We start from the raw sequence: 27,436 nt of genomic DNA on the forward strand, positions 1-27,436 counted from the left end.
AGTTTGAAATCTGGGAGTATGATACCTCCAGATTTGTTACTCTTTTTCTAAAGACTGTCCTGGCTTATTTCACTTAGCATAACACTCTCCAGTTCCATCCACGTTGCTACAAAGGGCCATATTTCATTGTTTCTCATTGCCATGTAGTACTCCATTGTATATATAAACCACAATTTCTTTATCCATTCATCAGTTGATGGACATTTAGGCTCTTTCCATAATTTGGCTATTGTTGAGAGTGCTGCTATAAACATTGGGGTACAAGTGCCCCTATGCATCAGTACTCCTGAAATAAGCCATACAGAGAAAGACAGATACCATATGTTTTCACTCTTATGTGGATCCTGAAAAACTTAACAGAAACCCATGGGGGAGGGGAAGGAAAAAAAAAGAGGTTAGAGTGGGAGAAAGCCAAAGCATAAGAGACTCTTAAAAACTGAGAACAAACTGAGGGTTGATGGGGGGTGGGAGGGAGGGGAGGGTGGGGGATGGATATTGAGGAGGGCACCTTTTGGGATGAGCACTGGGTGTTGTATGGAAACCAATTTGGCAATAAATTTCATATATTGAAAAAAAATAAAGACTGTCCTGGCTATTCAGGATCTTTAGTGGATCCATACAAACCTTGGAATTACTTGTTCTAGTTCTATGGAAAATGCCGTTAAAATTTTGATGGGGATTGCATGGAATCTGTAGATTGCTTTGGGTAGCATGGACATTTTAACAATATTAATTCTTCCAGTCTGAACTCATAATATTTTTCCATTTGTTTGTATCATCTTCATTTTTTTCATCACTGTCTTATAGTTTTCAGTGTACAGGTCTTTTACCACCTTCATTAAATTTATTTTTAGGTATTTCATTCTTTTTGGTGCAATTGTGAATGTGATTACTTTCTTAATTTCTCTTTATGATAGTTGTTAGTGTATAGAAGAATATGATAGTTGTTAGTGTATAGAAGAAATACTACACATCTCTGTATATTGATTTTGTATCCTGCATCTTTACTGAATTTGTTTTTTAGCTCTAACAGGTTTTTTTTAAGTAGAAACTTTGGGAATATATATATCACGTCATCTGCCCATAGTGACAGTTTTACTTCTCTTCCAATTTGGATGCCTTTTTTTTCTTGCCTTATTGCTATGGTTAGGACTTACAATATTCTATTGAATAAAAGTGGTAAGAGAGGGCATCCTGGTCTTGTTCCTGATCTTATAGAAAATGCTTTTCAGTTTTTCACTGTTGAGTATGACAATAACAGTATTACTGAGATCACAAAATATTACAGGTAGCTCTTACACACTTTTTAAAAAAGTCTATTTTAGGGGCGCCTGGGTGGCGCAGTCGGTTAAGCGTCCGACTTCAGCCAGGTCACGATCTCGCGGTCCGTGAGTTCAAGCCCCGCGTCGGGCTCTGGGCTGATGGCTCAGAGCCTGGAGCCTGTTTCCAATTCTGTGTCTCCCTCTCTCTCTGCCCTTCCCCCATTCATGCTGTGTCTCTCTCTGTCCCAAAAAATAAATAAACGTTGAAAAAAAAAAATTAAAAAAAAAAAAATAAATAAATAAAAAAGTCTATTTTATACTTGCTAGTGAGTGAAAAATACCCTGTTCTTTTCTAGCCATGTAGATCTTGCACCAAGGTGGAGTTAGTAGATGCAAGGGGGGAAGAGGCAAAGAAAATAGCTCCTCTCCCTCCCAAATGCTTCCATACACCCCTGCCCCCTGCCCATCACTTTTATTTATAGAATGAGAAATGCTCAGAGTAGATTTTGTGAGGAAACAAAATCACCATGCCTATATCCGTACATTTGTAATGTGGTTGTTTTCTTATTTTTGTTTGTTTGTTTGTTTGTTTGCCTCACAACCAAAATGTGGTCTTTTCCTGAAATTTCTCCCCATTAAAACATGATTCTGTTCTCACCAGAAATTGGGGTAAAATGAATCATTAAAATAAGTTACAACATATAATCATACACACACACACAATTTAGCTAGGTAATTAACCTGTATCTTTGTTGTGCATTAGGCTTAAAAACATGTGTTTCATATGGTAATTTTAGTAGTATTCAAACTAAAAAGAATTCCAGTTCATAATTTTCCATCATATCTTTAGAAAAACCTGAACTATATCTCCTAATTATTGCCTTTGAAATCTTGCTTTTCACAACCAGTGACTGCCAATTTCTCTTGTATTGAATTCATACCCATTTGTAATAATTGTGAACATATAATTGGAGTAGGTAGTTACAATCCCAAGTTACGATAAAAACAAAGTGGGATTTTTCAGAGGAATTTTTCAAATAAAAATTTGTATCTTACCAGTCCTTGATATCAACACTCAAAACAAGCATAGAAAATATTCTGACTTATTTCTGTCAGGGTCAGTCATAGGATTTTTTTTCTGTAAAGCAGATGTAATTATTTAATTTTTAAAATTTGGAATAGCCTATAATTTGTTCTTTGCATGCTGTATTTTAGAACAAATAAGTCAGGAATGCTCGCTATATCTTGAATATTGTAATAGCTACTTACTGCTATTCTAATTATGTATTCGTATAAGTTTAGGGAAAGGAGATTTATTTTAGAAAATAAAAATATTAAGTCATTATACAGTTCTCAGTTTAGTCCTATTAACTGAATTTTCCTGTTGGCTTTGATTGATTCCTCTTTTTTTCATGTGCAGTTAAATTTTTTATCCTTTTGTTATCAAGCATTATTATAGGAAGTTAAGTGTGTTCATCATCTGAATTTTGAAATAAAAAACTCTTTTGTAATATTGCAGTATTTTGAATTCTTGGTGAGTAAGTACATATTCAATTTCATCTTCTCTTACAACGCAGTCTAGTATTTTACCTCATAATAAATTTTTGGTAAGTCTCTGGCTAGGTTTAAAAAGCTTAAGAAGGTAGTCTGGGAATAGGGTATGTTTCAAAAGCAGAAATGATATATTTACCACATTGAAATCTTTCTGTTAGAACCCCCTTCGGCCTCAGCAAGGTTTTTTATGCTAGAATAATAATGAACACCAAGGCATAGGCCACCTGCAAGGAAGCAATTCAGCAACCTTGGTAAACTCTGAAACCGAGTTGCTATCAGCTTGTCTGAGCTACCAGAACTGATAACAAGACAGTCTTGTTCCAGACCTTTTTTTTTTTTCTGATTCTGCCATATGTCTTCAGGTCCCAGGGTGTATTATTCAATTAAAATTTTATTTTACCAAAGTCCTCAGCACAGTATCTGGAATATATATAATAAGTGCTCAGTAATTATTTGCTGAATCAATGGATGTCATAATGTGTAGGGGAGAAATTATATTCTGCCTTAAAAATTAAATGTGTTAGATAAATTGTACATAAGTGATAAACTGACTTGATGATAGAAAACAAACAAGAATTTAAGGGGTCTTGTGGGTGATGGGCATTGAGGAGGGCACCCATTGGGATGAGCATTGGGTGTTGTGTGGAAACCAATTTGACAATAAATTTCATTAAAAAAAAAATTGAAGGGGTCTGTCATCTGAGTTTAGTTCCCTCTTTGATTTCCATGTTATTTATATCTAAAAGGAGTATCATATATAATAAATTGTCTTCATGAAGCAGAGTTATATCCATGAAAAAGACTGTATTTTGTATTTGTTCAAGCTGCTTTTAGCAAAGATTAACAAAATTTTATTTTAAGTTTAAATTCCACCAATAGTGAGTGGTGGTCCCATATCTAACAGTTTTGAATTTGACTTAACTTGAATTTGTCACTAAATATAAAAGAAATATTTGTTTATTTAAGAGAGTTTAGAAAATACAGAAAAAGTATAAGGAAAGTAATTACAAATCTTCATAATCCAAGCAACAGAGAAAATAATATCAGTGTTTAATATTTTGCAGTAAAAGTTTATTTTGAATATGAATTTAGTTTTCACTGTAATAACAATTATCTCTTGGACATTCAATTTATATTTTATAAGTGGTTTGATTGTTAAAGTTGACTAAACTATTCCTCCTTAATCTGTGCTTTTTTGTACTGAACGACTTAATTTGTTTGATTTATAAATAAGGTCCATTGTGTCTGTCTCATTGTGTCTTTAACAGGTCGAGAAAGCACAAGCGCTGGTGTCCAAGGGAAAGCGAGAAAAACTATAAGTGATAGATGGGAAAGTCCTCTGTGGAGAGAGAAAAAGTTTGGCTTAATAGATCACTTGCATTATAGCTGTGTTCATCCTGAAAGTATTCCACGGAAATTTATTTTCGAGCAGAGAAAGTTTCTCACTGAGCAGTTTAATTCTCAGCCTGCAAAATACATACCACCAGAGGGAAGGCCTCCAAAACTTGAGGACTTTAAAAGCGCCCGAAGCCTTGGACATTTCGAAGTAACCATCCTAGGTAAGTCAAGTGTTATTTTCTTTGAAAATTATTAATTTAATATATTTTCAATATAGATGATACTATTTTGCTTTAAGAAATTATGTTCCCCCCTCCAAAAGAAATAATGTCCAAGGAACGCTCCTGCTTGGCTCAAACCAAAGGAATGGAGCACTGACTCTGGAATACATTAAGCTCTGTGGGCTTTTAAACATTGGCAAGTCCTAGGAAAGTATTTGGGCAGAAGAGAATGGGAACCAAGGGAACTTTCCTCACCCCTGACAACCTGACTACTTCTAAAACTGATTTTGTTCTTCTTTAGCCACCACTTTCTTGCTCATGTTTTCTGCCTCTTTCTTGGTGTATCTGAACTATTGAAAGGTAAAATGTAAGTTAAAGAAAAAAGGTACCAATCATACTAATCTAGAGAGGCTTCTATGAACAGAGATCTGTTTAGCCCCTGAAGAAAATAAAATTCTCAACTAACTCAGGTTGTAACAGAAAGAACCTACTTAAAAAACTTCCCTGGTCTGTAAGGGAAAATAAACTGATTTTTCTCAGGCAGTTCAAAACTGAGAAGTAGCTATAAAACTTACAGAAATTTAAAAGGCAACACTTTTTTTTTTAAAGAGAACAAACTGATGGTTACCACAGAGAAGGTGGGTGAGGGGAATGGATTAAATAGGTAACAGGGATTAAGGAGGACATTTGTTTTGATGAGCACTGAGTGTTGTACAGAAGTGTCAAATCGCTATGTTATACCCCTGAAACTGGTATTACTGTACGTTCACTAACTTGAATTTATATAAAAACTTTTTAAATTTTTTTTTCAACGTTTATTTATTTTTGGGACAGAAAGAGACAGAGCATGAACGGGGGAGGGGCAGAGAGAGAGGGAGACACAGAATCGGAAACAGGCTCCAGGCTCTGAGCCATCAGCCCAGAGCCCGACGCGGGGCTCGAACTCACGGACCGCGAGATCGTGACCTGGCTGAAGTCGGACGCTTAACCGACTGCGCCACCCAGGCGCCCCATATAAAAACTTTTTAAAAAGTCAACACATTCTTAAAGTTACATTTAATTTTACATTTGTTTCCAATGAATGAAAAATGTACACACAAAAAAAATTCCTAAATAAAATCTTAGCCAAAATAAGCTATTCTCATAGTTAACAACAAAAAAAATTTATTTGTATTTGTATCTTAAGGGAAGGTCATGTTACCTTAAAATAAAAGAATGAGGAAAAGTCATTAGTAAATTAATGGCTGAAAGAAAATTCATTTCAAAGATTTTTGTATCTACAGCACTGGAATGCATTACCTTGACCTTTATCAAGATTCTTCCTCCTTTTTACTCTCTCCCACTCTCTCTTCTCTGCCTCCTCACACATAAGTATGTGCATACATGTGATTGTGCATGTGTGAATAATCTATGAAAAGTAATGAATTTCCACTGACTCTGTTAGACATGTCAGACCTAAGTTTCGAATTTTTTTTTTTACTAGACTGCATTACTTGGTCTCTTTGTATCACTTAAAAGCAAGAATCAAATGTGAAGAGGGCAAATTTGTCATTCTTCCCAATCATCTCTAATCTATATTAGAATTATGCTGTTTTATATCCTACCCATTTTCATGCTGTTTTATATCCTACCTGTTTTCAAGGACTTAAGGTGGTTTACAGGGATAAAATACAAGGAAAAATAAGCCACAGATGGATAAAACAAAACAATGTTTAAAAGGAAACAGAAAAAGTATGTTTTATTAGGTACTTGCAAACAACTAAATTAGCATTTGGCAGTAATTTTTTGTGAGCTTTCTGGAAAGAAGAAATAAAGGGGATTCCTGATGAGGTATTTAATTTTAAAGTTAAAAGAAGTTTGGATATCATTTAGTCCTACCCCCTGGCTAGATAGAACCCAGGCCATGATTAGAAATCATGTCTCCTGAGTCTCTAAACGTATCTTCTATTTCAGAGAAAACAAACACTCATATATAGGAAGCCTGTTATTTTTTTCCTCTATCAAAACTCAAGTCTGAATTTACCATATGAAGTTCTTGTGTAAATAGCACAGAATAACAAATGGATGGATATTTGCAACTATAGTTTTCCTTTTTAAAATGTGGAATTGCTCTTCAGATAATTGAGTCTTACATCAACCTTATAATATATAATCAGTATAATAGTCAAATCTTAGACATTTCTGTAAAGGAGTATATTTTTGCCTTAATTATTACATAATCCAAGAATTTAGCTCTCTAATGGTTTAACGTAATACAGAAATGAAATCTAGAGAACTAATATAAATGATCGTGATTCACTGATTCTTATGGAATCTTGGTAGGAGGGGGTAACCTATCAAAATCATCTGAGGGGAGACCTTACCACACTCCTTAAAATTCTGGCATACTCCAGAGAAGCAGCCCATCCAGTCTCCCTTACCTACCTAAGGGAGACTCACAGCTACACTAGAGCCAATGACAACAGTGTGTCCAGCTTGTGAAGTATGCAACAGTGGAATTAAGATTGAGAAATACTACTCTCCTAATAGCACTGGAAGTATACATATTCCCCGATTTTGGTTAAAATAACTGGTGAATATCAGATGTGAAGGTGGTGAATTGATTATACCTTTTGTAAAAGTATGAAACCAAAGTTGTGTTATGAGACCAAATAGCCTGTCCATTTTAAGCATGGCATGAGCAATGGACTCAGAAGAGAGGATTACATCTCTTAATACTGTACTATTTGTTAAAAGATAAGATCCTAAAACCAAAAGATAACCTTAAGTGTGTTCTGTACAAGGGAATAAATTTGTCCTGTAAAGGGCCAAGTAGTAAATGTTTGAGGCTTTGCAGGTCATACAGCATCTGTCTGAACTACTTAGTTCTGCTGTTTTAGTGTGAAAGCAGCCATAGACAATATATAAATGAATGTGCATGCTCTTTGGGGATAAATATTTATAGACACTGAAATTTGAATTGCATATCATTTTCACGTATCACAAAATATTCTGTTGATTTTTTTCAACCATTTAAGATTAAAAACAAAACATTCTGAGCTCATGGGTTGTACAAAGCCTGGTGCAAGCAAGATTTGACCCCCCAGGTTATAATTTGCTGACCCCTGTTCTAGACCTCTGTGAGTAATTTAAGTTTGTAATGTATAATTGAGGACACATGGGACCCTGTCACTACCATCCTGGCTTTGTTTGAGTCATACATCCCTAAGTCCAAATGGCAATAAGGGAACCAGTAGTTATCTGTGAATTGTTCTATCCTGTAATGGCCCCTCACATAATAACCAAGAAAGTGTTCTACATGTCTTCATTTATGTGACCAGGCCATCCTCTGGATATTAAAATTGTAACCTTCTATCAGTAGGTAAAACATTTTGGATAGTTATTTTCAGCAGTGGTGATAAACTGCACTGAAGTGTCTTCTCTTTCAACCAGTAGCATGTATTTGTAAAGTTTTGCACAGCAAAGGGTTTAGTTCCTAGATTTGAAATCATGCTTTTATAGGTGTGAAGCTGTTTGGCACATGTCAGGATCAAACCAGCAAACCTGGCCTCATTAGCTTCATGTATTAACCCACTTTTAACAAACTGTGGTTTTTCTATAACAGGACTGAACCATGAGATAGCAATCGATGTTGCATTCCTGCCCATGTATTCTCCAGAAGATCTCCGTACATCTCAAATCGACACATTACTAACCTGCATGAACTACAGCTGTGTGTATCCGCAGGAAACACCTGGCAATGACAGACTGCCAAGAGCACTTGCAGGTAAGAGCATCTCAGTATTCCTTTCACCCCAAAAACAAAATTAATATTGTAAACAGTTCCAATCTTAAGATGTTACCATGTAACCGTTACAGCCTTAACATTTAATATCATTTAAAGGGTTATTTGGCAAAGGTACCCCAAGACTTATATATGAGAGTATTTTTTTATTTTTTTAAATTTTTTTAATGTTTTTTTATTTTTGAGAGAGAGAGAGCAAGAGCACGAGCAGGGTAGGGGCAGAAAGAGAGAGGGACACACAGAATCCAAAGCAGGCTTCAGGCTCTGAGCTGTCAGCACAGAGCCCAACGCGGGGCTAGAACTCATGAACACAAGATCATGACCTGAGCCAAAGTTGAATGCTTAACCGTTCAACTGGGTGACTGTTGAACTGGGTGACTGTCAACTGGGTGACTGAGCCACCCAGATTCCCCATATTTTTTTTAATTTTTTTTTAATGTTTATTCATTTTTGAGAGAGAGAGAGTCAGAACATGAGCAGAGGAGGGGCAGAGAGAGACACACAGAATCTGAAGCAGGATCCAGGCACCAAACTATCAGCACAGAGCCTGATGTAGGGCTCGAACTCACAGACCACCATTAAGAATTTTCTCTTATACTAGATTTCTAAATGTAAGTGTTCATTAGATTTAAGTGGTATGCACATGGAGCAGTACAAATTCAGCTCTTATTTTAACTCAGGTGAGATGATTTGTCCTTTCACCTTACAATTGCCTGAAATTTTAATACCTCCATAGCATAATATAGTGTGGTTGTTTTTTCTTATAAATGTTTAGTTATTCATGTGCTATGCAATAGATTCCTTGAGGACTGCTAGGAGCTTATGTAATCCCAATAGTGAAACCCTTCAACCAACCAATTGTTTAGGCTGCTATATAACAAAGTGAACTTTAAATTACTTCTCTATTCCTGTGAAATTATGTGTCCAGTATAATTATCTACTTCCTGTTGTCATTTGTACTTCCTAAGCATGTAGTAAAGTTGCTAGCAGTTTTCACTGAGCTTATAAGGATATTACATTTAAAAGAGCTTCTAAGACAGCCATTATTATCTGGGGATTTTGCGGTGGGTCTTTGTAAGCTGATGAAACTCTTGAGTGTATATTGTTTTTCAACAAGTCTTATGAGCTATGCCTTTTGATGAAGTAACTCTTGGCAATAATGGTTACTGCAAACTGAGCTTGAATATCTGATTTGACAAGAGTCTTATTTTTTTTTCAGTTCATTTTTAGAAATAGTTTATTAGTTGACTTGCAGTATTACTTCCTACAATGCAGCTCTTTAGATTTCCAGAAATTCCAGATTTCTTAATTAGTGCCCTAATACATGGTTTAAATATTTATATACTCATTTTCTTACTTCATACAACATCTACTTCCATTAAATTTCTTCTGCTATATGTATGTTATTATTGGCATGAAATATCAAGGCAAAATTCTCAGCTACTTACTAGTTGCTAGTGCCAGTTTTTCTCCAGAAGTTACTAACATGGTCAAATGAAAAAACCTGGTACCCTTCTCCCAAAGCAGTTAATACTTGAGACATGAAGGGCAAGAAAATCAAAAGCAATCTAACTAAAAAAAAAAATGAAAAATAAAAAAATGGGGCACCTGGGTGGCTCAGTTGGTTAAGTGTCCAACTCTTGATATCGGCTAGGTCGTGATCTCACAGTTTGTGAGTTCAAGCCCTGTGTCGGGTCTGTGCCAACAGCACAGAGCTTGCTTGGAATTCTGTCTCTCCCACTTTCTCTCTGCCCCTCTCCTGCTCTCTCTCTCAAAAAATAAATAAAAAATAAAAAAATAGAATTTTGATATTTAAAAAAAAGCAATCTGATTTGTTTCAAGTAGAATATGTCATGTTTTTCATGACAATTAATTATTAATAATAATAGTATCCATTTAGCTCTGTGCCAAACATTGTGCCTGGGCATTTTACATAAGTTACAAATAATCCTACTAAGAGTCTTGAAAGGTAAACATTATTATCCCCTATTTATAGATGGCTAGAATGAAAAACAGAGAGATTCACCAGCATGGGTAACAGCTATCATTTCAGCTTAGATATGTCAGATTCAAAATATTTTCGTTCTTTCCATAACTCCAAACTGAAAGATAAAAATAAGTACAGAATAATGAAATGCTAATAGTATAACATTTGTATCACCTTTTAAACATTTCTATAGCCTGTTTTCTTTTTTACTATACAAGCTATATATGATCACAATTCAAAAATTCAAACAGCACACAAAGTTATAGGGTAAAAGTGAAAGTTCCCCTCCCTGCCTAGGCAGGCCCATCCCCTGCTGCCAACTCACTCATCTCCTCTCTAGAGATAATCAGTATTCTTTGAATTCTTTAAAATATTATTTTTGCATATAACAGTATATATTTCTCCCACCCCACACTTTTTTTAAAGTCAGTATAGCTAGCAGAGTGTTCTATGAGTTTCATGTGTACAATATAGTGATTCAACTATCCCATACATCACCTGGTGCTCCTCATGACAAGTTCACTCGTTAATCTCCCATCACCTATTTCACCCATCCCCCCAACCACTTCCCCTCTGGTAACCATCATTTTGTTCTTTGTAGTTAAAAGAGTCTGTTTCTTGGCTTGTCTCTTTTTTTCCTTTGCTCCTTTGCTTTGGTTCTTAAATTCCACATATGAGTGGAATCGTATGATATTTGTCTTTCTCTGACTGATTTATTTCACTTAGCATTTTACTCTCTAGCTCCATCCATGTCGTTGCACATGGCAAGATTTCATTCTTTTTTTACAACTCAGTAATATTCCATTGTACATATATACCACATCTTTATCCATTCATCTATCCATGGACACTTGGGCTGCTTCCATAATTTGGCTAGTGTAAATAATGCTGCAGTAAACATAGGAGTGCATATATCCCTTTGAATTAATGTTTTTCAATTTCTTGTGTAAATACCCAGTAGTGCAATTACTGGATCGTAGGGTAGATCTATTTGTAACTTTTTGGGGAACCTCCATACTGTTTTCCAGAGTGGCTGCACCAGTTTGCATTCCCACCAACAGTACAAAAGGATTCTTTTTCTCCACATTCTTACCAACACCTGTTGTTTCTTGTGTTGTTGATTTTAGCCATTCTGACAGATGTAAGGTGATATCTCATTGTACTTTTGATTTGCATTTCCCTGATGATGAGTGATGGTGAGCATCTTTTCATGTGTCTGTTGGCCATCTATAGGTATTCTTTGGAGAAACGTCAATTCATGTCCTCTGTACATTTTTTATTGGATTATTTGAGTTTTGGCTGTCGAGTTTTATACGTTCTTTATATATTTTGGATACTAACCCTTTATTGGATATGTCATTTGCAAATGTCTTTTCCCCATTCAGTAGATTGCTTTTTTGGTTTTGTTGTTTCCTTTGTTGTATGTAAACTTTCTATTTTAATGTAGTTCCAGTAGTTTATTTTTGCTTTCATTTCCCTTGCCACAAGAGACATATCTAGAAATATGTTGCTATGACCCATGTCAGGACATTACTACCTGAGCTCTCTTCTAGGATTTTTATGATTTCAGGTCTCCCATTTAGGCCTTTAATCTATATTGAGTTTATTTGTGTGTATGGTATAAGAAAGTGGTCCAAGCTCATTCTTTTGCATGTAGCTGTCCAGTTTTCCCAGCACCATTTGTTTAAGACATTGTCAGTATCTCATTGGATATTCTTTCCTGTTTTGTCAAAGATTAATTGACCATATAGTTGTGGGTTCATTTCTGGGTTTTCTGTTCTGTTCTGTTGATCCGTGTGTCTATTTTTGTGCCAGTACCATACTGTGTTGAATACTACATCTTTGCGATATAACTTGAAGTCTGGAATTGTGATGCCTCCAGCTTTGCTTTCCTTTTCCAAAATTGCTTTGGTTGTTCTGGATCTTTTGCAGTTCCATATAAATTTTAGGATTCTTTCATCTAGTTTTGTGAAAAATTCTATTGGTGTTTTGGTAGAGATTGCATTAAATGTGTAGATTACTTTGGGTAGTATAAACATTTTAACAGTATTCTTCTAATCCATGAGCATGGAATGTCTTTCCATTTCTTTGTGTTGGCTTCAATTTCTTTTATCAGTGTTCTATAGTTTTCAGAGTACAGGTCTTTCACCTCTTTGGTTAGGTTTATTCCTAGGTATCGTTATTATTTTGGGTGTAATTGTAATGAGATTGTCTTCTTAATTTCTTTTTCTGCTGCTTTCATTATTACTGTATAGAAATGCAACAGATTTCTGCACACTGATTTTGTATCCTGCGATTCATTTATCAGTTCTAGTAGGTTTTCTACGTATAGTATCATGTCATCTGCAAATACCGAATGTTTTACTTCCTCCTTACCAATTTGGTTGCCTTTCATTTCTTTTTGTTGCCTGATTACTGTGGGTAGAACTTCTAGTACTATGTTGAATAGAAGTGGTGAAGGTGGACATCCTTCTCTTGTTTCTGACCTTAGGGGAAAAGCTCTCAGTTTTTTCCTCATTAAGGATTATGTTAGCTGTGGGTTTTTCATATATGGCATTTATGTTGAGGTTCCTTCTAAACCTACTTTGTTGAGAGTTTTTTTTAAATCATGAATGGATGTTGTGCTTCGTCAAATGCTTTTTCTGTGTCTGTTGAAATGGTCATATGGTTCTTGCCCTTTCTCTTATTGATGTGATGCATCACGTTGATTGATTTGCAAATGTTGAACCACCCTTGCATCCCAGGAATAAATCTCACTTGATCACCCACACACACAGTCTTAAGGAAATACACATAAATGGAATTATAGTAAACATATAGTTCCATAAGCACCTTTTTCCTCTTGACAATATATCTTGGATATCTTTCATATTTAGTATATAGAGAGATACTTCATTCATTTTAATACCTATAAATACATCACTGCGTGGATGTACCAAAATTTACTTAATCCCCTAGTGATGAACATTGAGATTGTTTCCAAATATTTTGGCTCTTAGCAAAGAGTACTGCAGTGAGTATCTATCTTTCTGTGTGTATGTATATATAATCTTTGTGTACTTACATACATATCTGTAAGATGAATTCTTGGAAGAGAAATCACTGACTCAAAAGATGTAGGCATTAAAATTTTTGTAGATATTGTCATCCAAAAAGTTTATGCCAATTTACACTTTTACCAAAGGCAAGAGTGCCACTTTACTCACACCCTTAGAAATGCTAGGTATTATTGTTCTTGTTAGTCTTTGGCAGACTGATGGCAAAAAGTTATTATTATCATTGTTTTCATTTGCTTATTTCTGAGCTTGAATATCTTCATAATGTTTGTCAGTTATATTTCTTCTTTCTATGAATTTTGTATGCTAGTTTTATTTTTCCATTTTTCTGTGAGTGTTCTTTTTCTTATTAATTTGTAGGTTTTCTTTGTATATTAGAGTTAACCCTTTATTGTGTGTTGCAAATAATTTTACACATTTTGACTAAATTTGTTCAGTGGGAGGCTTCTTTTGGTATTTTAAGTAATTTTATTTTTATATACTCAAATATATCAATCTTTTATTTTTGTGACTGCTGGTTTTATGTCATACTCAGAAAGGCATTACTTAGTCCAAGATTATTTTTTTAATTCACTGTGGGTTTTGGTACTTTTATAATTTCATTTTTGTACTCATATAATCTTTATTATGGCAAAATTTACATAAAATTTACCACTTTAACCATTTTTTAATTGTACAATTCAGTGACATTAAGTACACTGACAGTGTTGTGCAGTCACCATCATTATCCGTTTTTAGAAGTTTTTTATCATCCCAAACAGAAATTCTGGTACCATTAAATAGTAACTCTTCATTGCCCCCCTCTCCCCAGCCCTTGGTAACCTCTATTTTACTTTCTGTCTCTATGAATTTGCCTATTCTAGGTGCCTCATATAAGTGGAATCATATAGTCTTTGCGAGTCTGACCTATGTCACTTGGTCATCCATGTTGTAATATACAGAATGTAATATCCATGTGTGTAATATCAGAATTTCATTCCTTTTTATAGCTGAAGAATATTTCATTGTGTCTATATACCACATTTTGTTTATCCATTCATCTATTGATGGACATTTGGGTTGTTTCTACCTCTCGGCTATTATGAATAATTATTGTGAATAATTATGCTATGGATATTGGTGTATAAGTATCTGAATCCCTGCTTTGAGTTCTTTTAGGAACATATTTAGGATTGGAATTGCTGAGTCATATGGTAATTCTGTATTTAACTTTTTGAGGAACCACCAAACCATTTTCCACACCAGCTGCACGATTTTACATTCCCACCAGCAATGCATACAGATCCCAATTTCTCTACATCCTCACCAATGTTTGTTATTTTCTGTTTTTTTTATTTTTTTATGTGTTTTTCTTTTGAGAGAGAAAACACATGCGTGGGAGGGGGAGAAAGAGAGAGAGGGAGGGAAAACAGGATCCAAAGTGGGCTCTGCACTGACAGCAGAGAGCCTAATGCAGGGCTCAAACCCACACACTGTGAGATCATGAGCTGAAGTCAGATGCCCCTGTTTTTTGTTTTGTTTTGTTTCTTAATAACAGCCATCCTAAAGTGGTGTCTCATTTTGGTTCTCATTTGCATTTCTCTAATTATGAATGATGTTGGGCATATTTTAATATGCTCAGTGGCCATATCTTCTTTGGAGAAGTGTATATTCAAGTCCTTTGGCCATTTTGAATTGGGTTGTTTAGGGTTTTGTTATTAATATGTCTTCATTTTTATAGTTTAAAATTTGAATCCATTTGGAATTTATTTTGGTATGGAAAGTGAAATAATGGACCTAGCTTTATTTTTTTCCAAGTAATTAGCTCTATTTCCCAAATCATGTGTTGAATAATGCTTACTGCTATAATGTCCTAATTGGTATCATCTTTAACTATGAGCTACAAGGATATATGTGTGTGTGTGTGTGTGTGTGTGTGTGTGTGTGTGTGTGTTAAAGCTCTTCCATATCATGTTTCTGAAATGTTTATCAATGGAGAAGTTAACTCAATGCTTTCAAATAGGAAGAAAGTGTGTATGGGATACACATAAACATTTCATATATATATGCACATACATACACACCTTCTTCCTATTTGAAAGCATGAGTTAACTTCTCCATTGATAAACATTTCAGAAACACGATATGGAAGAGCTTTAACACATGTAAAAATACCAATTTTATTATTCCCTATGTAATCAGGGTTTCCCATATTATTTTTACAGGCAAGAATACTGTACTGTATTACAAGATAGGTTAGATGGTTTTGCAGTTACAAAGCCACTTCAAAGTCTCTGTGACTTAACACAATAAATGTTTGTTTCTTGCTCAAGTTGAGTCTGATGCAATCAGACATTAGCTTTCTTCTCAGCAGTGATTCATGAATCCAGTCTGCTTACATCTTGTTGCAGCTTTAGCAGGAACAAGTAGCTTCTAGGGTTGTCTAGGCAGAGGAAGGAAGAGATGAAGGAGACACTAGCTTTTAATTACATTGGAGTGGAAGTGACATATCATTTCTACTCACATTCTCATTTCCCAGAGCTTACCTACATGATCCCATCCTAGCAACAAGAGATGCCAGGACACTTTGTCTTCCCACATGATCACCCATAAGAAAACGGAGTGAACACTCCACTGCCTTTGTCTCACTTTTTTGTATTTGTGAAATTTCTAAAAGTGTACAATTTTTGTAAACAGTACTAACAATTTAAAGTGAAATTTAGAAAAACTCATTTTTTAGGTAAAAATCTATAGTCCTTTTAAAAGAATCTCTATGTGATGTAAATAATAACATCCTCATTTCATACTAGGTTTTCTTAAGTAGAGACTGATTGTTGATAATAATTTGAGTGCTTGCTGTGCATCACCCACCATCCTAAGTGCTTTACAGTCTATTTAATCCTCACAACATTCTGTGATGTAGTACCAGATGAACAGATTGAGAGGTTGTCATTTGCTCAAAGTATTAACACAAGTAGGCAGAGCTCCTCACCTAAACAGTAGATTTACTTAGACTTCATGTTTCAGGCACTCTGTAAGTCATTATTTATAAAGGTCAATATATGATAACAACTAGAATTATTAAGGTTTGGGTTGTTTCTGTTGGCATCAAATCTTGACATCTCAAAATCTTTCCAAAGCATCTAGGTTAAAGTCCATCCCCTTCAAAGAAGAAGAAAGTTATACAGTAGCAGCAGTTGTTATTATACTCATTGTGCATTAGTGAACTTGCACAGTTTTAAATCATTCATCAGATTTTGTGACATGTCTAGCAGAGGTGGCTTTAATTGTGAAGCTCATGGGGCACCTGGGTTGCTCAATCGGTTAAGCATCTGACTTCGGCTCAGGTCATGATCTCGCTGTTCATGAGTTTGAGCCCCGCATCGGGGTCTGTACTAACAGCTTGGAGCCTGCTTCAGATTCTGTGTCTCCCTCTCTCTGCCCCTCCCCCACTCACATTTTCTCCCTCTCCCTCTCCCTTCCTTCCTCCTTCTCAAAAATAAACATTAAAAAAATTAATTGTGAAGCTCTTGAAGCCTAGGCTTGAAAAGCCCTCACTTGCTTTGGTACTCTTTTGTATTTTATATTATTTTTCATAAACAGCATGCCCTTCAGGTCCCACAAAACCTAGATCCAACACTGGCTTTTAGGCACAGGTGTTTTTTTTTTAATGTTTATTTATTTTGAGAGAGAGAGCGTGCGTGTGCGCATGAATAGGGTAGGGGCATGAGAGAAAGGGAAAGAGAATCCCAAGCAGGCTCCACTCCCATCAGCACAGAGCCCAACACAAGGCTGGATCTCAGGGACCTGTGAGATCATGACCTGAGCCGAAACCAAGAGTCGGGTGCTTAACCTACTGAGCCACACAGGTGCCCCGAGGCACAATTTCAGGGATGTAACCCTATTATACAAAGGTTAAGATCACATGCCTCAAAGCCAGACTGTGTACATTAGAATCACCATGTGACTTTGCTTAAGTTACTTAACCTCTAAATGATTTCATTTTTTCATATCTAAAATCAAGTCTTTATCTAGCCACTGAAGTCTGTGATCCATTAGCTTAGTAGCTGTCAGATAGTGTTTTGAAAGAGTTTCCTTAAACACCTGGAAGTGAGAAAGGAAACCAAGGAAAAAATTATCTCCAGTTTTTGCAGTTGGATCTGTGTCACAGCACCCCTTCAATGCTTACCCAGGCTGTTTACAACTCTGTCTTAGCTTTTGCTTCCTGCTGTGCGGAGCCTGATGATCAGCCAGAGGTGAACAATTAGAGTTTTTATCAGGTCTTTTCTGAGCATGTGTCCAGCACTGAGTGTACATATAGCCTTCTTGATGCCCCAGTATATACAGAAGCTTTTAAAAGCCCTTATTTCCCCCACATATCTTTTCCCCAACCCCTTCCTCCCCAGCTTTTTTAGTCTGGCTAATGTTTTTGTCTTAATGTGTTTTCAACAAAAGCCACTGGGGAAGCTACCCCAGTCATGGGAATGCTCCAAATCAGATGAAATGAAAGCAAGCCCTCATGTCTCCTTGAGCGAGCTGCCTTACAGGGCAAAACACACAACTACATCTTTGAGAATAAGTTCTGCATCACACTATCTGGTACTAGCAGCCGGCACCAGGCGTGCCAGCTGCCATCTTCATGGCTGCTGCTGATACAGGTAGTAGGTGGGCAATGTAAAGTACCGCAGCACATTCTTACCACAGTGCAGCAGCTCTTTCTTTATTAATCCTTCCCCCATCATTTTAAGTTTGTGTATAGATTCCAGAGTTCTGCAGAAGTTGATCTGAGAGTTTTTGCCAGCCTGTGAGTTGCTTTAGTTGAGGGACCCAGCCCTGAAATTGCCTACTCTGCCATTTATAGCAGTGTCACTCACCTGACCCATTTTTGATAAAGCTTCTTGAGAGTATCCAATGCTAAGTGTTAGTCAATAAAGCTACTTCAAAGGAAATATACCTTACTATTTTTTTAATAAGCTAAGTTTCAAACCAGATCTCTTTTATTTTTTTAAGTTTATTTATTTCAAGAGAGAGAGCAAGTGAGGTAGGGGCAGAGGGAGAGAATCCCAAGCAGGCCCTGCACTGCCAGCACAGAGCCCAACGCAGGGCTGGAACCCATGAACCATGAGATCATGACCTGAGCCGAAATCAAGAGTCAGTCGCTTAACTGACTGAGCCACCCAGGTGCCCCCAAAGGAAATATAGTTTAAAAGAAACTTCAATTTCATATATGTATTTTGCTTTATGTTTTGTAAGTTTTGTAAGTAATTGATAATTATGTTTCAAAATAGAAAAAATTATTTTTGTACTTCCTTGAAGTGTAACAATAAGTTGTTGACTTGGCACCATATAAATAACCTTGAAAACATGTAGACTGACTTTACCAAAAAAAAATTTAACAAGTAAATAACTAAATATGACTTTGGAATACCAGCCTGTATCTTGACATTATTAGTGGCATCTGTTTGATATATTCACTGTTGTGTGCAGAAGTTAGCATAACATACCTTTGATGACTGTGTGATAAGTTGGAGGGAAGAGAGAGAAGATGAGGGACAGTGTTAATGTTATAATAAGAAAAAAGTCAGCTTATGTGATACTAAATCCAAGTAAATATTTAAGTATTTTACAATACCATCTGCTTTTTACTTTCAGGTGATATTATCAAAGCTGTAACTAAACTGGATAAAGTGCACATCGTTGGTATCTTGGATATCTGTAACTTGGGTAACAATAAGGTAGAAGTCTACTTGCACAAAATTTATAGCCCAACTAATACTTCTTAAAAGTTGGCAGATGAATTGGTTACAGGTTATAATGAGGGCACTGCATTAAAGATACTCTGTCATTTTGTTGGTAATTTTAGTACCTGTTTTTCGACAAGAATATTACATAAGCTTTAAAGTTATTAAGTGGTTTCATGTTCATCTTGTGTTTGGAGCTAATGTACTTCATTTAAAGTTCATTACTGAAAAGTTCATTAAAACAGATTTTGTGTATCAAGAAAATTTACCTTCTATATAACTATTATCTTGACTTGTACTAATTTGTGTTCACTGTGCTATTTGTGGTGTTCCTTTATTCAAAAGCCTCAGCATAAGGCATCCTGACTTACAAAAGTAACTTCTCTTGAACATTTAACATGCTTTCACTTTTATTCACCTATAATGGGAAATTTTGCATTGCTTATTTGAAGATTAAATTCTCCTAAAGCGGTCAACCTGCATTTCTCACAACTATGGTAGTTACTGTCATTTTCAAAAGCACACATGGACTGTTATGGTTCATTTGCCTTGGTCTTCAGTTTGGTGAACTTTACAATGAGTGTGTTAAATTGTCTTAAGGCTTTCCACTCTTTATTGTGACCTCATATCCTTTGAATTTCTAAGTATTTTGACCAGTGTGTGAGGTTAAAGCCAGAGGCTACATATGCCTCTATTCTTGCTGTATTGATTTGTAGTTTTCGTACATGTAATGTGAGTTTTGTGAAAATTTATCTCATATTAACATTTTAAGTACGCATTTTGAAAATATAAAACAGTGACTAAGGGAACTGATTTTATTCTGGTTATCTGTTTTACTTCATCTGAGCTATAAATTGCCATTCCACATTTGCAAAGCCGTGTGGTTGACATCTATGTGGTTAGTGGATGAGCCAAAATGACCATCACATGAGAAAAAATATTCAGTGTCAAGATCAATCTGATTGTAGTTCAGCAATTAAATTGTGGGGTTTTCTTCTAGCCCTGTGATTCAGTGACTTCATATGGTGTATACTTTAAATGTTTTTGTGCAGCTCACAAATCTAAAGATAGATGTTGTACTTTGTTCATAAATGTGTTCAGCCTTTTGTTCTTTATAATTGTGTTTAAATGGTAATTAAAATAGTGAATCCTTCTTGTGTTAAAATTTTGAGTGTGTTATTAAAGTTAAAACACAATAACTTTTCTGGTCTCTTGTCTCATTTTGAATGTATTTGATGTCTCTCCTCTGTATTTTTGGCCTATAATAGACCTACATGTACTTGCCAAATAGCCAATATGATTCTTCCATATGGTTTGAAGACTTATCAGATGGAATCTGGGTTTTTGTATGAAACTATTGCAAAATTTTTTTAAGTATTTATTTTTGAGAGAGAGAATGTGAACCGGGGAGGGGCAGAAAGGGGACAGAGGATCCAAAGCGGGCTCTGCACTGACAGCAGGGAGGCCGATGTGGGGCTCGAACTCACAAACAGTGAGATCATGACCTGAGCTGAAATCAGATGCTCAACCAACTGAGCCACCGAGGTGCACCAAACCATTATAAACTTTAAAAGGCAATTCAATTTTACTGACATATAAGTGTTGGGAAAGGAAAAAATTAATACTTAAATAGCTATTGACTAAAAACCTCAGGCTGAGATTTCAAAACTACACACTTTAACAGGTATAATTTCTGTTCTCATATTTAATGAGAAATATGGCTATTTTTGAAGTTTTAGGATCTTTAAAAACAACTTCCCTGGCGATTTATTTTATATTCTAGCAGTGTTTCTATCTATATTTGAAGTTAAACATCTGTGTCCACATTTCTGCTTGTTGTAAAATTGGATACCTATGGTAGCAGTTTCCAAAGAAAAATACCAAACTACCATCAGAAGAACTTAACCTTTAAATGACAATATGTGTTCATTAGTTCCAGAGACACACAAATATATTACTGTAATGTCACCTTCATGTCAATAAATCAGTTAGTAAATTCTGAAATATTAATCTACTGGAGGACCACAGTCTCCAACTTTAGATGGACCATGAGATATACACATTGAAATCCTTTGGTAAGCTATTAAAGAAACAATCTGAGGGGTGCCTGAGTGGCTCAGTAGGTTAAGCATCTGACTTTGGCTCAGGTCATATCTCACAGTTCACAAGTTCAAGCCCCGTGTCGGGTTCCGTGCTGACAGCTGAGCCTGGAGCCTGCTTCAGATTCTGTGTCTCCCTCTCTCTCTGCTCCTCCCCTGCTCACTCTCTCTCTCTCTCTCTCAAAAATAAACATTAAAAAAAAAGAATTTGAGCACGTTCTCTCTGCCATTTTTTTTCTTCAGGGAATTAGCCTGCATTCATTTTATTCTTATTAAGAAAGGGTTTTTTAAGAAATTAGTCTCATCCTTATCACCAAATAAGGGTGACACTAATAACATTTGATATTTTTAGCTATATACCCTCTGCCAATATGGACTGCTGATTGTAACGAATTCTGTTATTCTAAAGTCATTTTGTGGAGCGCCTGAGTAGCTCAGTTGGTTAAGTGTCCAGCTCTTGATTTAGGATCAGGTCATGATCTCACAGTGGTGGGATCAAGCCTGGTGTTGGGCCTGCTTGGGATTCTGTCTCTCCCTCTCTCTTAAAATAAATAAAATCATTTGTATGGTTCATACTGGTTACTGTTTCACTGGTTTCCTTTACATTTCCTTTATTTTTCTTTTTTAAGCTTTGCTACCTAAGAATTAGCAGGTAAATTGATGGGAGGTGAAATATGTATTATTTGGTCCAGATTATTTTAGTAATCAACTACTTTTAGTAAAGAAATTTTAGGAAAAAAAGATTAAAAAATGATCAGCAAAACAAGATTTGGATATTATCTGATGATTTCAGTTCTTTGAGATTATTTTCTAGTCAAGTCATATTATATTTGTGTCTATTGTCCAAAATAAGAACATGGCATATAAACTTACTTCTTGGTCCAGGTCTTACCACTTATTATATTATCTTCATTCTTACATTGTTATGTTGATACCACTTGTAGCCCTAAGTTTTTGTTTTCCTTTATGATAAGAAACAAAAAGTAGATTTTGAAAAAACAGACTTAAAGCTAGCCATGGGTCTGTCCCTAAGTGCCTGTGCATTTTAAGGAAAGCCACTTAAACTGCTTGGCCTTCATTTCCTTATTTGTAAAATTTGCACAATAATGGTCCCATCCAATTCTATGATTCTTTGGGTCTATTAACATAGTTATTAGAACACTGAAAATGTGTTTGTGTTATTTCTATGTCTTTCATGAAGATGTGATTTTCTATGAAGAACATTTTAATATGATTAGACCATTTGTCAATTATAGCAGCTCATTGTAACAAAAAACAATTGAAGTATTTTAATCCCAGGTGTTTTTTTTACTGCTAGTGTTCTTCCTAACTTGTCACCTTTCAGTGATTTTTTTTCAAAAAAGAAATCTAAAATATTTTAGCTGCTTTATTTTTTTTATTTTTTAATGTTTATTCATTTTTGAGAGAGAGAGAGAAAGAGAGCGAGCATGAATGGGGGAAGGGCAGAAAGAGAGGAAGACACAGAATCCGAAGCAGGCTCCAGGCTCTGAGCTGTCAGCACAGAACCCGATGCAGGGCTCAAACTCATGAACCATGGGATCATGACCTGAGCCAAAGTCGGATGCTTAACTGGCTGAGCCACCCAGGCGCCCCATGCTAGCTTTTTTTTAAATGATAGGCACATCTTCATTGAAAAGCAACACTTTCTCAAGAATTTGAATATCCCTTATGTGATTCTGAGATTATTGTATCTGACTCCTAGTAGCTTAGGATCTAGAAGTTGCCCCTAACAAGGTTTTAATATCTATTTTGTATGTGGAGGAACTAAAACAGAAAAAGACTAAATGATTTAATGTAAAATTGCCAAAGCAATTAAATTATAGGGTTAGGCTTATAAGTTCAAGGTTTATTTCTTTAAACTCTCATTTGTGCATAAAATAAAATGTCTGAATAATAGTAAAATTTCATGTAGTATACCAAATCACTGTGAGATAAACTTCTCCAAATCCTGGGGCTCATAAAATAATAAGCCAAACTATTGCAACATACCTCCAAGTATGTGAATGCCCACTCTGTGGCAAGCACTGAGGTTAGCACCAGGAACACAGCACAATACAAGCAAAAACACATGGCCCCTATTGTCATACAGCTTACAATGTTGTGGAGGAGAAAGACATTTAAATAATTGCACAAAAAGTGAGATAAGTGCTACAAAGGAAAGATATGTGGTTTATATTAGATCTTTTAAGCAAAGGAAACCACGTTGGGCAGTGGGGTGTGCACCGTGAAAGTTTTTCCTGAAGGAGTGGATGTGTGTTTGAGCACTTGAGTCAGAACTCATATGGCTGAAGTGCAGAAAGTGGCTTACAAGATGAGACCAGCAAATAGACAAAGGCTCCTGCAAGCTATGCAGAACCTTATAGGCCATAATAAGGATTTTAGTTTTTTAGTTTCTATCTTCAGAGCACTGGGAAGCCGTTAAATGGTTTATGGCCAATATACATCATGATTCAATTTATGTTTTGGAACAGTCACTGTCTCCTGGAAGGAGAATAGATATAAAGAGGTTGCCAGAGACTCCTAGTTGGACCCTAATAACTACTCTTCTGTAGTAATATATCTGTCCATCTTTAGCTGGGTGCATGGCTACCTACAATAAAGAATACTTCCCCATGCTTTCTTTGTCACTAGATGTGGCCTTGTGACTAAGTTCTCACTAAGTTCAGGAGTGAGCATCAGTGATCTGTACAATTACTAAACCATTTCCTCAAAGGTTGTAAAGGAATGCTCTCTTTTCCCTTTCCATCCTCCCCCCGCCCCGCCCCACCCTTCCTGCTGGCTGAAATGTGAGCATGGCAGTGAGACATCTTGGATCCAACATTCTAGGGATGTCAACCCAACCAGCTAGGAGACTAGGCCTGTGGCAAGGCCATACCAGCTTTGTACTTCTTACCTGTTTGGGCCGTTACATGAGAGAAAAATAAGCTGTCTCATTTATGTCACCAGTATTTTGGGTCTCTGACCAACAGCCCAGTGTGTATACTACTAATGCAGGAGGCAGAAGTGAAAGCAAGGGGACCAGCTGAATGACAAATGATATCAACAGAGGTGGATATAGTCCTTATAAGTTTCAGAGATAACCTTAAAATATAGATTCAGGCATCTTGCCTGATTCTATTGGTCCAGTTCTTAACAAATTCTTACTGAAAGAAAAAAAAAATTTTAACACAAAAAATTCTCCTCACCCTTCCCCAAAATCACAAAGGCAATTTCTTAGTAACCAAGTAAAATGTAGATGACTTTCATGTATCTTTGCTGTCATATAGTCCTAGGCATATTTGACTTTGGACATCAAGTGTTTTGTAATATCAGATCTCCGTTATTTCTTTTATTCAGTGTGGGCTAATATTAAAATTAATTTTTATTCATTTGAAACATACACCAAGTTAGAATCACCGAGTACAGATTTTGAAGTGTGCAACAGGTAATCAAGGGTTACCTGTATTCTATTAGAGACACAGTTTTGTGATTCCTCATCTTTAAAACGTTGGGTTTGCCATAACGGTTGTTCAATCATATGGAGAAATTTGAAATGTTCTTTGCCTAAGAGGTGAATAATTCCCCTCTCTCTGCCTTTATTAATATTGATAATGTACCTTTGCTAAGATACATAATATTTATTAAGGTAGTTAAGATGCAAGTAATTGAAAAAGTCCAATAATATTAAATGTTTGAACAATAATGTAGAGCAGTGGTTCTCAAACTCGGCTTCCTAATGGTATTACCTGGCAAGTTTTAAAAATTACTATGCCTACGTGTCACCCCCATGTTTCTGATTGGGGTGTAGCCTGAGCATCAAGGCAGTTAATAGCTCCCCAGGTGATTCTAATGTGCAGACAATTTTGATAAACACTGATATATATTACTGTTTAAAAATTTTTAATGTGTATTTATTTTTGAGAGCGTGAGCAGGGGAGGGGCAGAGAGAAAGGGAGAGAGAGAATTCAAAGCAGGCTCCACGCTGTTGGTGCAGAGCCCGATGCAGGGCTCGAACTCACAAACCACAAGATCATGAGCCAAAGTTGGATGCGCAACCAAGCCACCCAAGCGCCCCTATACAGTACTGTGTAAAGCACTTGTCAGTTTTATTAGAGCTCAAGCTTTACCCAATACCTTGACCTCCAGTTTAGGTACTACAAGATTCAGCTACTCCCAATGCAGTGTCATCGTGAATTGTGTTGAGAGGAAAGAAAACTTAAAAATTGATAGTTTTTAAACAACTTTTATTTTCATAGAGTTCTGGCATGTCAGATCTAGGAAAGGCCTTAAGGATAAATAAATTCAAATCCAACCTCCTTTATTGTGTAAACGAACAAAAAGCCCCAGAGAGGTTTTTCTTTTCCTGAGGATATAATACTTAGATGTTGCAGAGCCAACACTTGTGCAAACTTTTGATTTGTAATATACTTCAAAATGTTCGGAATATCACCTAAAATACAGATAAACATAGAAATACAGATTGTACAATGAGTAAATGTACAATATGTAGATAAGACAAGTATAGATTGGAAGTTGAAGCACAATGAGGTTGAAATAAAATGGGGCGCCTGGGTGGCTCAGTCGGTTAAGCATCTGATTCTTGATCTCAGCTCAGGTGTTGATCTCAGGGTCATGAGTTCAAGCCCCACATTAAAGCCTACTTTAAAAAGAAAAAAAAAGCTCGGACGGAGGGAAGATGGCGGCGTAGGAGGACGCTGGGCTCACCGCGCGTCCTGCTGATCAATTAGATTCCACCTACACCTGCCTAAATAACCCAGAAAACCGCCAGAGGATTAGCAGAACGGAGTCGCCGGAGCCAAGCGCAGACGAGAGGCCCACAGAAGAGGGTAGGAAGGGCGGCGAGGCGGTGCATGCTCCACGGACTGGCAGGAGGGAGCCTGGGCGGAGGGGCGGCTCGCCGGCCAAGCAGAGCCCCCGAGTCTGGCTTGCAAAAGCGGAGGGGCCTGACGGACTGTGTTCCGACAGCAAGCGCGACTTAGCGTCTGGGAGGTCATAAGTTAACAGCTCTGCTCGGAAAGCAGGAAGGCTGGAGGACAAAGGGAGGGAGAGCTGCTGAGCCCCCGGACGACAGAGCTCAGTTTGGTGGGGAACAAAGGCGCTCGCCAGCGCCATCTCCCCCGCCCATCCCTCAGCCAAAATCCCAAAGAGAACCAGTTCCTGCCAGGGAACTTGCTCGCTCCGCGCAAACACCCAACTCTGTGCTTCTGCGGAGGAGCCAAACCTCCGGCAGCGGATCTGACTCCCTCCCGCTGCCACAGGGCCCCTCCTGAAGTGGATCACCAAAGGAGAAGCGAGCTAAGCCTGCCCCTCCTGCCCCTGTGCACCTTGCCTACCCACCCCAGCTAATACGCCAGATCCCCAGCATCACAAGCCTGGCAGTGTGCAAGTAGCCCAGACGGGCCACGCCACCCCACAGTGAATCCCGCCCCTAGGAGAGGGGAAGGGAAGGCACACACCAGTTTGACTGTGGCCCCAGCGGTGGGCTGGGGGCAGACATCAGGCCGGACTGCGGCCCTGCCCACCAACTCCAGTTATACACCACAGCACAGGGGAAGTGCCCTGCAGGTCCTCACCACACCAGGGACTATCCAAAATGACCAAGCGGAAGAATTCCCCTCAGAAGAATCTCCAGGAAATAACAACAGCTCATGAGCTGATCAAAAAGGATTTAAATAATATAACAGAAAGTGAATTTAGAATAATAGTCATAAAATTAATCGCCGGGCTTGAAAAAAGTATACAGGACAGTAGAGAATCCCTTGCTACAGAGATCAAGGGACTAAGGAACAGTCACGAGGAGCTGAAAAACGCTTTAAATGAAATGCAAAACAAAATGGAAACCACCACAGCTCGGATTGAAGAGGCAGAGGAGAGAATAGGTGAACTAGAAGATAAAGTTATGGAAAAAGAGGAAGCTGAGAGAAAGACAGATAAAAAAATCCAGGAGTATGAGGGGAAAATTAGAGAACTAAGTGATACACTAAAAAGAAATAATATATGCATAATTGGTATCCCAGAGGAGGAAGAGAGAGGGAAAGGTGCTGAAGGGGTACTTGAAGAAATAATAGCTGAGAACTTCCCTGAACTGGGGAAGGAAAAAGGCATTGAAATCCAAGAGGCACAGAGAACTCCCTTCAGATGGAACTTGAATCGATCTTCTGCACGACATATCATAGTTAAACTGGCAAAATACAAGGATAAAGAGAAAATTCTGAAAGCAGCGAGGGGTAAACGTGCCCTCACATATAAAGGGAGACCTATAAGACTCGTGACTGATCTCTCTTTTGAAACTTGGCAGGCCAGAAAGAATTGGCACGAGATTTTCAGTGTGCTAGACAGAAAAAATATGCAGCCGAGAATCCTTTATCCAGCAAGTCTGTCATTTAGAATAGAA

The 27,436-nt window shown here is 36.9% G+C and overlaps 1 protein-coding gene across 1 annotated transcript in view; it reads left to right on the top strand.

The window, feature by feature from the left end:
• RADX (RPA1 related single stranded DNA binding protein, X-linked) overlaps nucleotides 1-20,121 on the top strand; it is an 87,787-nt gene extending 67,666 nt beyond the window's left edge. The window contains exons 12-14 of the mRNA XM_045471405.1: nucleotides 4,085-4,375; nucleotides 7,980-8,141; nucleotides 18,834-20,121. Of these exons, the coding sequence (XP_045327361.1) occupies nucleotides 4,085-4,375; nucleotides 7,980-8,141; nucleotides 18,834-18,964 (584 nt within the window). The 3' untranslated portion in view covers nucleotides 18,965-20,121. The remainder of the gene's footprint in view (nucleotides 1-4,084; nucleotides 4,376-7,979; nucleotides 8,142-18,833) is intronic.
• Nucleotides 20,122-27,436: the final 7,315 nt, after the last annotated feature.

The sequence above is a fragment of the Leopardus geoffroyi genome, chromosome X (genome assembly GCF_018350155.1).
Source record: "Leopardus geoffroyi isolate Oge1 chromosome X, O.geoffroyi_Oge1_pat1.0, whole genome shotgun sequence".
Taxonomy (NCBI): Eukaryota; Metazoa; Chordata; class Mammalia; order Carnivora; family Felidae; genus Leopardus; species Leopardus geoffroyi.